Source organism: Zootermopsis nevadensis, unplaced genomic scaffold (assembly GCF_977971745.1).
Source record: "Zootermopsis nevadensis isolate Lab colony 2312 unplaced genomic scaffold, Znev_1.0 Znev_ptg000008l, whole genome shotgun sequence".
Taxonomy (NCBI): Eukaryota; Metazoa; Arthropoda; class Insecta; order Blattodea; family Termopsidae; genus Zootermopsis; species Zootermopsis nevadensis.
The window spans coordinates 1571561-1587271 of NW_028259140.1; the positions used below are offsets into that span (position 1 = coordinate 1571561).

A 15711-nucleotide genomic window follows, 5' to 3' on the forward strand; every position below is an offset into this window, starting at 1 on the left:
GCCAGCGACCATCAGTTTCGATTTAATTCCTTCAACCTGGAACTCAGATCTACAACGGCTGGGTAAAGTCTTCGAATCTTATTCCGGTACGTACGAGGCGCGTCCACAAAGTAAGTTTCCCACTCGTCCCACAGCTAGCAAACCTTATATTGAGCGAAGCGACTGTGCGTACGTGATAGAGCAATGACGTAGCATGGCGCATGCACTAACGGCACCTCCCGCGTTCTCACAGTAGCATCGTTGCAGCTGTTGAAGATGGAGGTTCTTATTCCAGCTCCCGCCGACTGTGAAGTGCGGTCAGTGATAACGCTAGGCCGCACACGGCTCGACGGACAGCAAGTCTCCTGCAGGAGTTCAGCTGGGAGGTGTTTAATCATCCACCCTACAGCCCGGACCTCGCTCCCAGTGATTTCCATCTTTTCCTACACCTCAAGAAATTCCTGTCCGGTCAGCGTCAGCGTTTTGAGAATGACAGAGAGGCGGAGATGGTTGTCACACAGTGGTTCCAATCCCAGGCGGCAGACTTCTACGACACAGGTATTCAAAAGTTGGTCCCACGGTATGACAAATGTCTCAATTCCGGTGGCGAATATGTTGAAAAATAGCTGGACACTTGCTGTATCTGTTGCAATAAATATTTCCATGAAATTGTGTTTTGTTTCTGTAAACGGCCCCAGGGAAACTTACTTTTGGGACGCGCCTCGTACTATCCAAAAGAGACTCGGATATATATTTAAACTCGTCTGTGCGTTGGATTGCAGTCTCTTCTCATGTAGTCAGAGGAGTGCTAATACAAGGCAGTGTTATGAATTACGCCGTTGTTTCAGAACGGAGTTCAGAGAGGTCATGACATGCCCGTCTGTCGCTATGGGCTTGTGTCATAACTCACGTGGTTCAAGAACCGATAGGCCCTTGCTCATGGCGACCGTTACGGCTAATATATTACATACAAGGTCCTTCTTATCCACTGCGTGAGGTTCTTTGCAAGGTCCTGTAGAGGCGCTCATCTGACCCCCTTTGACGAAAACGGCTCGAAGCCAAACTGACCATTCCATCATTTCTCTGGATGCTGCGTTTACTCTCGGAACATAACAAACATCCGCTGCTCTCTTACTCCAGGACCATAATTCTTAACCACAACCTGTAAACGTCTTCTCGGTTGGAAATGTAATTTCAAATCTCAGTGCCTTCTACTACCAGGTACGGAATAACAAACGCGAAAGAATTCCCAGTCAGTTGAAGAAGATTCAAACCAAAGATACTAAACCAATATATGAGCCAAGATAATAGAATTATGTAGAAATTATCCAGCCCTGAAGACACTCCGAAACGCTAGCACACAGCAAATATTCTACACGGTGCAACTACCCAGAATATCATCATCTACGTTCTCCAAAGTTGTCAAAATGTTTTCTTTTCTCCCCCGGTATGGGAGTTAACATGTCAGATGTCTTCCGTATCGATTGGCATGACCATAATCGAGATCAGGCAAGTGATTTATGATATGGAACACGTTTACCAATAGACGGATGGGCAGAGACAATTTCTGCGCGTTACTTTGTGCACTGAGCACAAATAACACTTAATCCCGTGTGTTGGTTTACGTTCAAACCTGCACGCAGATAGGCCCGATCAAGTGATACGTCACTTCGACGTACAAACCTACGAGGTCTCCGTGTAAGATGCAAACGTCAAAATTTCATTGCACGCGAGTAGTGTCTACAGCGACTACGTTGATCAGACAAGAATTCGCGGGCGATTTCTCAAGCAGCAGATATACCAGACGACAAAACCATTTTTTGTTAAGTTGTGTAACTAAACTGCACTGCACATTACGACACAAGTCCAATTGCTGCACGAATCATCATGTCTCTGGCCGAGCGGATGAACGCCGATCAGAGAGGCTTGTGGAACTGTTATCCAGTGTTTGCATGTTATCGAAATGACTTCGCGTGACCACACACTCATCTTTCATACAAGCTCACGAGTGTGGCCAGAGGCAAATAGAACGAAGGAATAATGAAATTATCAGTCAACGCCTCTTAAATATACTTTATTAAGTGTGGTCTCTTCAACTAAAGCTTTGCATGTGGCTGTTAACAACCCAAGATCACTCATGATTCGGGAAATACAAATGCGTCACGTGAATTTAATCAGTGGATCATTTTAGAGGGGCTGGATTTTGGCACAAAGCAACCAAGACAGGTCCATATGAACAGGATCCTTCCATCCTTTTCTCGGACTGGGACCTGTTCATATACGTTCTTGGCAGATGATCCAGAAGTGGTTTGCCATTGCCTTCTTCTGTGTGTGTGAATGGAGTAACTGTTGGGATGCCACGGAGGAAAACTCCGTGTTGCCTAGACCACGGCCTTGCCCAACACAAGTTATAAATTCGGGCACCGCCGGGAATCGAACCCGAGACCCCAGGATTACAAGGCCAGCGTTCTATCCGCTAGACCACCGTGGCGGTCTAACAGGGTCTACGTATCTTATTTAATCACGAAAACTGGCGGAAAATGCATTGTCCACGTACGGTGTCTGTAGTTGTCGGTCACCGTGTACATACTTATTCTGACCATACCAACGCACGCACCGAGGTTGGCCAGTTGTGTGGGTGGCGTCACTTCGACACTTGCACCGCAGGTCCAACGAATTTGAAAGTCCAATCACTTGTAGCTTAGTTGATTTATCCCCCGCTAAGAGAAAGAAATACGCATCAATCTTAAATAATTCCATACGGGCGTTATAACAAGTATTTGTGGATGTTTCGACGGTAAGACAGTGTTTTTCCTGCCATTGCCATATGTTGGACAGAAATGTTCTGTATCGGAAGTAGTTAATCTCTTAATTGTCATAAAAGCTCGAAGACACGTCTAATTCCAAGACATGAAAATGTCAACGCGATCACGTACCTGAACGAAAAATGCCTTTGCTCAGAAGTTAGCAGTGTTCGACGTCACGGGTGTCCGTGTTCGTTTAAATAAGCCTTGGTCTCGGGTAATGAAATTTCATTAACATATCTCTTCACAGAAAACATTCAACGCCAGACACTGAGGAAAGCTCGATGAGGCACCAGTACTCATGTCTTCAAGACGCCAATGGCCTCCAGTCAGCGGTACTTCTTCAAGTGCTCTGCTCTTCCAGAGAGGCTGACCGCAGATGCACGTAAATATGGTGTGAGGTTGTCGGGTCCATTAATTTCATCAAGACAGCGACCAGTGGCAGGCTCTTGTTACCACGGTAATGAACCTTCGGCTTTGATTTGTTAACTGTACGGTCGATTCTTACTTTTATTTTCAGAAATGGTCTCAAAACAACATTGATATGTACCAATGTTTGACACGTGACCTTTAAACTTTAATTTTTACTGACGACTTTCTGAACGCGGATCTGACATCCACAGCCAAGATAATAAACATTCGAAAAGTAGAACTTTTATAGGCAGTTGGGCTCAATTCTTATCAGAATTAATCAGTTATAAATAAATTACCAAATCACCCGGGCATTCTGTCGGTCGTGTATGTGTAAACTGTTGTCCTGACAAAATAAAAAAAATTCTTTTTTGTGATAGTCAAAATATGTTGTACACAAGAAATAACGTCATCGTAAATACTCCATAACAAGTAAAAACCGCGCCCAGGGAGATACATAACCCCATACTCGACGACATTCATACCACACACAACGTTTCGCCGATCTTTTTTAAGTAAACATGCGGTCGTATTTTGTACAATGTCGTTAAATTTCCCACAGCTAAAAAAGTTCCCAGTTCATGACTCACAGGAAAAAAAATTAATGACATAATCAACATACCTGGTGGGCCTGATGTACGAGGCTTTACACTCATTACCCTAACTGTCATTACATGTACAAACCGAACTAATCCACGTTGCTACATTTCAAGCAATTCGAACAAACTTTTAGGCCCCAAAATAGAGAGTCCTGTGTGAGTTAATCCTAAGGCACTAACTTTACAGCAAGCTTCAAACGTCTTACATCGAGTCAGAGAATGATTGCTGTAAGCTGTCCTAATTACATTATTATCCTGTTATTATGGTACTCCGCCTTATACATTAAATTGAAATATGACAAGTAATTTCGTCTTGGACGTATCTAGATTACTTTATGCAAAGAAGATGTACATACAATTCAAATTATTTAATACAGCAGCAATTGAATCAACGAATTGAATGAATACTATTATAGTCCGAGGTCATATTTCTATTTATGCGTGTCCTTTCCAATCCTACGAACACAATTCCCCCTTGCCAAGCATCAGTCTTCGCCTTACTAATCCCTTATTTTTAAGCCACGTATGTAAGAAACGGAATTATAAGTAGAAAGTAAGAAATTGTATGTTTGCCTCTTTGAAACCGAAGCTCGTCTAAATAGTATTTAAGAATTTAGTCCGTACCGCAAAGAAAACACATCTCTTCACCATTACAGAGATCAATTGGTTAACGCTGTTTAAGGAAATAATCGATGTTTACAGTGAGAATCATACGAAAGTTATTAATACAAAATAAAGAGTCATAAATGTTGAAGGAGTTAGATTCTTCTCTCTTTAGAAGCTGATACTATCTCAGCTGACCAAAAAATTACCGTCTCATACCACAAGCTTCATTGCAGTGTTCACAAGAGCAATGCTTATCACATATCGTCTATTCTGTTTCGTAGCGATAAATACGTCGATGACGGGATTCTAGGTTGTGGCCCTGATGATGGTTACCAACGTTTCGGAGGAAGATATCACCTCCATCTTCAGGCGCCCGACACTGAACATGAAGGTGATACGTTCATCCGAAATGTTGGTAACCACATACAATACCACATGGCGTCACAACCCAGAAAACCACGTCAGACATTTCTGCTCTTATGTATTACGTCCGTTCGAAAAACATTTAACTTTTTACGTGCTAAAATGTTAAGGATGTAATATCCTGTTATTAGTCATAACAATTTTTTTCCCTGTGAGTTAACTTTACTATATTAATAACTGTCCGTCAATTTCACCGAGCTATTCTTCAATGACATCTTCAATATAAAGTTGTATATCGCAAGACTCAGTATCATTACGACGATCAAATAAAAAATATCGAAACCGCATGTTAAGGTAGAGGGGAAGCAGACCTCGCAAATATCTATGAAAGAGATTATTAGGAGGCAGGGGCGTAGATGAAAGTATATTATTAAAATGTATCTCAGATAAATAAGGTGCGAACTGGACTTAACTCTTTTACGACAGTGAGCTACCCAAGAAGGCTACCATTCATTTACGTATATTTAGTATTAAAAATATATTAAAAATTTATTGCCGTCAATCACAAATATAATATTGTTAAAAGATTAAAACATCAATTAACGTTCCCCTTCGAGTACTCGATTACATAGGAACTGCACTTCCTTTAACAATATTATATTTGTGATTGACGGCAATAAATTTTTAATATATTTTTAATACTTATAATCACAATATGACGCATTTACAATATCGTATATTTAGTAGTTTAATTTGAAGATTAAAATACTCATAGATTAAAAATCAATTTCTAAGCGTCATTTTTATTTCCAATATTAACCTATATCGCTGAAGCTTCATTTCTAAAAAACCAGTCGGATGAACGGGCTTTAATTATTCAGATAAGGCAATTTAGAAATTCTAAACAGCGTGACACTTCTCAGACGTCCGACATCAACAACAACCGAGGAATGCTTTAGGGCTACTTAAGGATCCCATTCATATTAAACAACTCTCCTGTGCCTTGTAGTAACTCACAATTCATTAAGATGTGTGCCGCCCTCTTCATGAAAAATTTAAACGGATTCTGACAACATTCAAATAATAGACTCACGCATAGGCCTACAGGGAAATCTCACCGTGTCTTCCCCGCACGTAATATTAATGGAGACGACTATTACATATGAGGCTATCAACTAAATTTGAGGCCCATGCTGAGAGAGTGTAAAGGAAATTCATCAAGCTTCTGAACATAATTCGTTAAGGGACTATTAAACAAGGAGCTCAGCGTATGAATGCGGAAACTAGTCTTCAAACTTGAAATTCCTGGACGGAAAAAACAAAAACAGATCAGAATGTCATGTTAGTGCAATGTCATGTATTCAAAAGAATTTCAGTGATGTTTAAGCAAGTTTTTCAATGATTTAGAGACAGTCAAAGACTTGAAAAATCCCCACCCCACCCACCCTCCCCACTACTTTACTTTTAAAGACTGTTCCATGCTTGCCAGCATTTCATCATGTCGCGAGTTGCTTAATTCAGAGAAGCTGGGCAATTCTTCAGACGGCACATAACAGATTGCACATTCTCCCATAATATAAACCAACACATAAATAAGGTAAAATAAGACACAACAAAAATAAAACCGAGGTTGGTAATTATTATTCCTTGCGCGGTGGGCAAAAATGAAGCAGCCAATTAATATTTCTTTTGCTCTGGGCTTGCGCAGTTGTACACTCGAGGTTACAAGACCCTCGATTGTATAACGAGTGTCTGGTGGGGATTAACGGAACAAGAAACACGTGTTTAGTGAAAAAGTAGCCTAAATTAAAAGACTACCAAAACCCATGACTCTCAACGTAGTTGTGCCTACAAATGTAACAATAAAATTATATTTTCACCAAGGTAAACATAATTATACGTATTACACTAACAGTAATTTCTACAAGTAGACATTACACCTTGAAAATGAACTGCTAGTTTGTTAATATAACGGGGAAAAAAACATTATTCGCTTGGAATGACTGAGTAAAACTACGAAAACATCCTCGATCTGGACAGTTGGTAGCATATTTGGGCATAAATTCGAAAAGACGCGATCCGCTTATAAACTTTTTCGGCACAGTGCCGGAGTGACATGTGGGGAACACGCCGCGAAGATGGAGGCAGACAGTAATTGTATTAATTATAGCCAAATACTCGTAACACTAATTTGTATTAGTTACGTTAACATTCTCTAAGTCGACTTCAGAATCTCTGAGGTACGGCTAATTGCAAAGAATTAAATAAAACCTAACTCCAAGAAGGTGAACCCTTATTGAGAACCCGAACGTACGCTCAACATTTTTTGCAAAACCCGAAGGTTCATTACAGTACTCACAAAACCCCCACCACATACGACACATTTCCTGCACATTCCATAACATCCATTTTAATATTATTCTTCCATCTGCATCTAATCTTCCGAGTGTCCTGTTTCCTTGAAATTAGCGAAAACAGGAGCTCCAAGAACACGTGCGTTACTGTCACTTACATCAGCCTAATAGTTTACAACAGCAGTAACATCTATAAGAATTTATAGTGAGTAAAACATTTTCATAATTAATTCTTATCATTTGTACAACTGGCTAATTCTCCTTTCGACTTTTTCAATCATCAAGCCTGAAATTGTCGATTGTGGTTGGACACCATATCATACACCGCCCTTAATCTGATAAAATTCTGCCTCTCCCCTACACTAAGACCCTCAGCACCAACTTTCCAAAAAATCGAGAGACAGAAATTTGATTGGCAGAGCATAGTTTTTTTTTTCCCTCAGCTGTAAAGGTTCCAAGGCTGTGCCCACTCGTCCTTCTGGTAAAGAAAATACAGTCCTACGAAGTCTGAAAGGTAAAATGTGGGCTGTTTGAGCAAAAGTATGAGAATTTCCACTCGTGTTAAGGCGACTCGTAGCCGTATGAATTTCACAGCCCGCCTCCGTAGTCCACTTAGATAAACAAATTTTAATTTATATCAGCAGAACCCCCCATTTACAGCTGGGATGAAAATATAAGACAGGTTAGGTTAGGTTTGTCATGTGAACGAAACACAGCCAAATCAGGTTTTTCCCTTCTGTCTTATTCTACATGTAAATGTATGAATTATTGAATATTAATGTCGGTGGTAATAATCTCATTGGTTTTGTTCCAGCTTGTAATACAACATCATCTGTGCTGTTCTGTTGTATTATTTATTACAAAAAACCACAATATCGTATTCGACATTACTAATGCCGTTCTGGATGACTTACGATTATTTCGAAAGTTCAAATTAACAAGAGATTAGGCCCATACACGGTACAGTTCACAGTGCCACATCCTACGCTTTGACAGAAGCTCAGATGTTAGCATAGTCTTCCTTGAGAAACAACCTTCAGCCACACAAGTACAGTCGTACGCCCTGCATAAGTCCTCTCAAATCGTGGGTCGCAACGACTGGATGGCTCGCAGGTACAAAACGACAGGAGATCGATTAGTATTGCATATTCAACAGCACCTCGAACTCGAGAATCGAGTACACAGTAGTTCGACCGTGCTGTTGAATACGAAACGATGAGTGTCTACAAGTTTCATGCTATGTTTTTGTATGTTGTATAAAAATGAGCTACACAAATCTCAGCCACGTAAACTACGTGGTCTGAATGTGTAATGAACCAGAGCCCGCAGATGGATCTGCGGGGGTAAAAATAAGTTTGCGTGAAAACTTTATTTATAAAAAAGTATATTAAAACCATTAATGGCTAGCACGACATATTACACACGATCGTGATATAAACGAGCAGGAGCTGGTGGTTCTTAATTTACAAGAACGTCAGTACAGCCGCGTACATGCAAAATGCCACAGAATTCTCAGAACGTACCCCTACTATAATGATATGTAATTTATTACCCAAAATTAATTAATACGGAAAGCTGTTGATGAAGCATAATGAAGAAATGAGAGAGTACTTTCATTTTCTGAGAAGTACGAAAGTTTTAGATGTGCCGGGATAGCTCAGTCAGTATAGTGACTGGCTACGGGCTGGACGGCCGGGGTTCGATCCCCGACGGGGACAGAGGATTTTTTTTCCTCTAGCCTCTGCGTCCAGACCGGCTCTGGGGCCCACCCAGCCTCCTCTACAATGGGTACCGGGGTCCTTTCCCCGGGGGTAAAGCCGGCCGGGGCGTGATGCTGACCACTCACCCCCATCTAGTGCCGAGGTCAAGGAAGAGAGGAGCTATACCTCCACTCCCCCCAAACGCCTACATGGCGTATAGTGGGACAAACTTTACTTTTACTGGAAATATATGGTGAATATAGTTAAGAACAAAGTATCAATGAAGTGGCCAGAACAGCTGGAAAGAATGCCTGAATCCCATACTCACTCTGACAATATAAACAGCACAGAAGGAGTCAAGGACGTCCGAAAGAAGTGGGGAGAACGAATTTTAATCCTTGCAAAAGTACCAATCAGAAAGCATGATGCTCATTTCCTATAACTGAGCAATCATCTCCTTAAATCGTGCTATTACGTGCATCCAAACAACTACAATTTTAAAACTTCTTGACGATGGTGAAGAGTCAATTGAATAAAAATTTCCTTGGATATTATCCATCGTCTAGTAAAATATAAAACGTAAAACGACGTTTCGGAGATGGGACTCTATCTCCGTCTTCAGGTTCAGGGATTAGCTCTATCTAGTGGGCCCAAGTGTGTAGGAACCTGAAGACGGAGATAGAGTCCCATCTCCGAAACGTCGTTTTACGTTTTATATTTACTAGACGATGGATAATATCCAAGGAAATTTTTATTCAATTAACTACAATTTTACTTAACATTTCGAGTGGGCGTAAAAGTTGGTATGTCACCCCATACTAAAAGAAAACAAGACGCAGATATATGACGGCGATATATGTTCCGCGGAGGACAGTGTGCGAACCAGCGCAATATGTTACATGTCGGGGGCAGATGCGGTCAATACGAAGCTGTCATCAAAGGACCTAGAACTCCGACGCCGTGGTATGGAAATATGGACAGAATTTTTCACAAGTTTCATCCCCATCTGTGAGACTCTATATAAAAGGTTTTCATGGACGTGGTGTTAGTCTGCAGAGAACACCGGCCTCTCCACAACACCGCATAAGGTAAGCAAAGACGCTGGTCGTCGGCGTACAAACATATCTGGGCATATCAAATCTAAAACTTCTTGACGATGGTGAAGAGTCAATTGAACAGAAAATTTCTTGGATATTATCCATCGTCTAGTAAATATAAAACGTAAAACGACGTTTCGGAGATGGGACTCTATCTCCGTCTTCAGGTTCCTACTCAGTTGGGCCAACTAGATAGATCTAATCCGTCCGGAGATAGGGATTAGCTCTATCTAGTGGGCCCAACTGTGTAGGAACCTGAAGACGGAGATAGAGTCCCATCTCCGAAACGTCGTTTTACGTTTTATGTTTTATATTTTACTATACGATGGATAATATCCAAGGAAATTTTTATTCAAATGAATTTTCTTGGATATTATCCATCGTCTAGTAAAATATAAAATATAAAACGTAAAACGACGTTTCGCAGATGAGACTCTATCTCCGTCTTCAGGTTCCTACACAGTTGGGCCCACTAGATAGAGCTAATCCCTATCTCCGGACCGGAGCTCTATCTAGTGGGCCCAACTGAGTAGGAACCTGAAGACAGAGATAGAGTCCCATCTCCGAAACGTCGTTTTACGTTTTATATTTACTAGACGATGGATAATATCCAAGAAAAATTTTATTAAATTGGTATCTGGGCATCTTTAACACAACACGCAAACAAGTTGATAACTCGATGACCGTCTTCAGGGATACTGCGCTGTCTCGCAGACACTTACTGACGTTTCGGAGGTCCACCATCTCTCTGATAGTGGAAGCAGTAAGCATCTCTGAAACGTCGGCCGATTTCTACCACACCACACGGCGCAAAATTCAAGATAACAGCAGTCTATGTATTCGTCGCCGTCAGAACCTAAAATCTCTAGTTACTAACCGTTATATATGAGTTTCATTTCAAAAGGATTTCTTACGAACTTCAGTTTCAAATACGAATTTCATTTGTTTTTGTTGATAGTGCATGAAAAATACGAGATTATCAGATTTTCAAGACTTATGTCTTAATCCGGCTTAGCAAGTATTCTGCAATCCAACAGTGATTCATTGGCTGGTTACGAAATTACTCAACACTATTTCAACTACAGACAAGGGTCTGTTTACTTATTTATTTATTTATTTATTTGTGGTTTACTTAACGATCCTGTCAGTAGAGCAGACTAAATATACAGCGTAGGATGACAGAATGATTAATGATTAATAAATTGGAAAGGATTTGGAAAAAAAAAGGTCATCGTCTAATTTGAAGAACCGAGAGATGAATTTCAACGGAGGGACCAAGAAATATGACGAAAAATCTCGGTCAAATGGCCAGTTTCCGGAGGAGAGCCGAACCCAGGACCTCTCGAATATAAACGGTAAGAATCCGGGGCAGCGACGCTCGGTAATACACAGTGTCGAGATGGGAAGGCGATTATGAATGGTGATCACCGGAGCGCCGTCTCCAGGCATCCTTGGCTTCCATTCCACTGCCGTCAACGACGTTACTCCACGAAGGCGAGTTCTTCAGAGACTACCAGTCACTACCCCTTTATACAATTCGAAGGCCCATGTCCGTGTTCACAAAAGCCTTTCTTTGGATCTCACCTCAACATCACCTCCTAGCTCGACCATGCCCAATCATTTTCAATTTCGTTCTATTCGGAAGAACCACAGTTGCTTGATGTATGAATCAACCCTGAATCTGAAGATATCCGTCTTCTGGGTTATTGAGCTGTGTAGTCTGGTCGATGTTAACCAACGTTTCAGAGGTCATACTGCCTCCGTCATCAGGGCCCTGATGACGGAGGCAGTATGACCTCTGAAACGTTGGTTAACATCGACCAGACTACACAGCGCAACAACCCAGAAGACAGAAATCTTCATACTCTGATGACGGAGGCAGTATGACCTCTGAAACGTTGGTTCACATCGACCAGACTACACAGCGCAACAACCCAGAAGACAGAAATCTTCATACTCTGATGACGGAGGCAGTATGACCTCTGAAACGTTGGTTCACATCGACCAGACTACACAGCGCAACAACCCAGAAGACAGAAATCTTCATACTCTGATGACGGAGGCAGTATGACCTCTGAAACGTTGGTTCACATCGACCAGACTACACAGCGCAACAACCCAGAAGACAGAAATCTTCATACTCTGATTACGGAGGCAGTATGACCTCCGAAACGTCGGTAAACTTCTACCAAACTACACAGCGCAACAACCCAGAAGACAGAAATCTTCATCGCCCTGATGACGGAGGCAGTATGACCTCTGAAACGTTGGTTAACATCGACCAGACTACACAGCGCAATAACCCAGAAGACGGAAGTCTTCATACTCACCGCTGTGAGAACCTCAAGTCTTACAACCCTGAATCTGCCCAGTATCTCTAGTTTCTGCATCACGAATCATGAGGAGGCACTGATAATGCAGTGATCTCCCTGGGCATTGGACGGTAATTCATCTTACTACGCGTTCCCGCACAAAATTTACATAATCAAGAGATCATACTGAACTGATTCTGATACTACCGGCTGCTGGTGAAATCATTAATATCATTTAATAACTCTTAATGTTTTTCACAGATATGAAGTTATCGTGTTCCATGATTTTTCTCTTGGCACTTCTGTTGGCTTTGCTGGTCGACTGTAACACCGGACCTCCGCACCGAAGAGTTCCTTTCAACGGCAGTATGTACGGAAAGCGAACTGCCAACAGCCTCTCAGTAGGTACGTGGACTCATACATACAGACACGTTCATGACATTCCATGGATCCATAAGTCAGTCAAATTACGATAAGATGTGGAATAAGTCATAATACATTTACAATTCATTTCATTCGATGGCTTTGTTTTAAGAATTCTTTTATACACTAAGTAAGAGACCATCGTGCAAGAAGGTCGTAATGCTCATTCTGCTATAAGCAAAGATACGAACAGGAAGTTATATTTGGACGTATGAACGGAAATAATGCATATTTTTCAGTCTCAAGTGTATAGAAATTTGGGTCGCCCGTAAATCAGTCACTTTGTTGATAAAAGCCCTTCTGACATAACGTTAAAGTAACTGTGCATTAACGATTTAGATACACTGTTCTTATATCTAAGTTCTCACCTACATATGTGGCAGCATGATACAAAATAAGCATATCCCATAAACTTCTGAAAGTTTTATTTGAAGGATTTTTGGAACTGATTTAAACACGAAGACTAGAAAAACTATTTTGTGCATCATTTTAAATTATTTGACAATGATCTATTAGTATTATTATATTTTATTTGGATATTAACTAACAATAACAATTATAAAAAGTACAAAATCCAATACTTTTCGAAAACGTTTTCTTCAGAAAGTAACTAAAAATGTACTTACTACGTAGAGCTAAGACGGACAGAGCTATTTTCATTAGTAACCCCTTCCTTGTCGGTGGGCACTCAACTATTGTTCTTTTTAACAATCGATATGTATCGACACAGCCACGGTGGTCTAGCGGTTAGAACGCTGGCCTTGTAATCCTGGGGGTCTCGGGTTCGATTCCCGGCGGTGCCCGAATTTATAACTTGTGTTGGGCAAGGCCGTGGTCTAGGCAACACGGAGTTTTCCTCCGTGGCATCCCAACAATTACTCCATTCACACACAGAAGAAGGCAATGGCAAACCACTTCTGGATCATCTGCCAAGAACGTACATGAACAGGTCCCAGTCCGAGAAAAGGATGGAAGGATCCTGTTCATATGGACCTGTCGTCAGACAGAACACTAAATAATAATAAGATGAGGTGGTCTAGCGGTTAGAACGCTGGCCTTGTAATCCTGGGGTCTCGGGTTCGATTCCCGGCGGTGCCCGAATTTATAAATTGTGTTGGGCAAGGCCGTGGTCTAGGCAACACGGAGTTTTCCTCCGTGGCATCCCAACAATTACTCCATTCACACACAGAAGAAGGCAATGGCAAACCACTTCTGGATCATCTGCCAAGAACGTATATGAACAGGTCCCAGTCCGAGAAAAGGATGGAAGGATCCTGTTCATATGGACCTGTCGTCAGACAGAACACTAAATAATAATAATAATATGTATCGACAGTATACAAAAATGAATAACAATTACAAATGTAGCTTTCAGAAACTCAGTGTACTATGAAATGGAGTACTATTTACTTACACTGTTACTTTGCTAATCCACGCGACATGATCGACGTTTCTGAGTTCTACAGATTACGACAGCAACGCAAAATCTCTTTCATCCTTATGCGAGGTGGCTACTGAAGTTTGCTCGGCCTGGTTTCCGCAACAAACCGAAAACAACTGATCCACGACACAGGTAAACGATTACAGACTTTCTTCAGGGAGGGGAAATTTCTGAAGATATTAAGAAGTCCGAACTAGAATGCAAGCAAGCGAATCAAAATTTCACAATTTGATAAATGATTTGAAGCTTTTTACGGCGACGTAACTCAATAAAATCTTCTCGGGCGTTCAGCCACGTCAAATGGTTTTATTGTTTAACCATCTGACGCCGTTGATAGCTAGAGAAGTCTTACTGATTCACAATTTGACGCTAGAAATAATAAATTGTCTGATTGAGTCTTGTTCGCAAAAAGATAAAAGATTACTTTCCTATCCCAACGGAACCACACGGCTATAGACACGCAAAGCTATTGGTTAGGTCATGGGTTTGAACCCCCGGTTCTGTTAACCGATATCTGTCCGAGATGATGTGTTTTGCAAAAGGCTTCTTCCCCTCACGTAGTCGTACTGCGTGTCGAAAACATTATAATTAATTCCAAGAAGGAAAATATCATATTAACGTGACGTAAGAATGAAATCGACATTTAACAAGTCAACTTTTTAATTCACAAATCTCGTCTTACAAATTCAGTTCTTACCGCAAAGAAAACACTTCATCGATAAAAATACCAAATGCTTAATGCTATTTAAATAAATAATCAGTGTTTATTTTGAGAATCATACGAAACACGTAAACGCACACTGTGAGGAAAATGCAGTAGAGTTACAAATTTTTAAAGCAAATTGTTACTTACAGCTATTGCTTAACTTTAAAAGGGTAATCCAGTGACTTGTCCTGTTCGGCTTAACAACTGTCTTAAAAAAATCTAACAGCGAACGTCTTTTGACAGATGTTTTCCTCAGAAGACTACGTCACACCTCTTCCTGGAAGAAGATGTCCATTCCATCACAGCACAACACGGAAGTCATATGTGATAAAACATGTCATATTTCAACATTTGCAGTTTTCTGAAGTATTTTAATTTTCAATAATTGTTAATCAGTGCCAATCAATTTTAATCATTTCAAATATTTAAATGTAATTTTAATATTCACACAGTTCTGTCGATCAATAATAGTATCATTAACATAAATCCACTTGAAGATGGTCTATAATGGATCGAAACATGTAGTAGAGTAAACCATTCAAAGGATAAAACCAAATAAAAAAAGTTATGTGGATGGATTTTTTTGTGTGTGTTATTTGATTAAGTCTAAAATCTGTATTATAGGAAAATATTACTCATTACGCGAGTGCCTCAGGAAGTCTGAGTATGATGTCGACGCCACAAGCTGCAGGACACATTCAGCCTCCTGTACAGAATTTATTAGAGTCCAGAAGGCTAAGTACTGCACTAATTTCTCAGCTTTCGAGTGACGAAGTGTTTCTCTCGTCTCTTCACACGTACTGCCGGATTGCTCGTTCTTTTAATAGGGAAATTCCGGTGATGTATAGCACAGGCAGGTGCAAGACACTTCCAACAGTAATTGTCTCGCAGCTCCAAATTATGATATATGTGAGTC

General features: G+C 40.8%; 1 protein-coding gene across 1 annotated transcript; it reads left to right on the forward strand.

Moving 5' to 3' along the window:
* Positions 1-9583: 9583 nt before the first annotated feature.
* On the forward strand, positions 9584-15373 carry LOC110837688 (neuropeptide SIFamide-like). Its single transcript, XM_087344808.1, has 4 exons — positions 9584-9904; positions 12487-12630; positions 14115-14221; positions 15039-15373. Exons 2-3 carry the CDS (start codon positions 12489-12491, stop codon positions 14207-14209), a joined length of 237 nt encoding a protein of 78 aa, XP_087200934.1. The 5' UTR covers positions 9584-9904; positions 12487-12488; the 3' UTR covers positions 14210-14221; positions 15039-15373.
* Positions 15374-15711: the final 338 nt, after the last annotated feature.

Coding starts and splice junctions, on each gene's coding strand:
- LOC110837688 (XM_087344808.1), top strand. CDS start 12,489: ATGAAGTTATCGTGTTCCATGATTTTTCTCTTGGCACTTCTGTTGGCT. Junction 12,631..14,114: donor TGCCAACAGCCTCTCAGTAG/GTACGTGGACTC, acceptor TGAGTTCTACAG/ATTACGACAGCAACGCAAAA.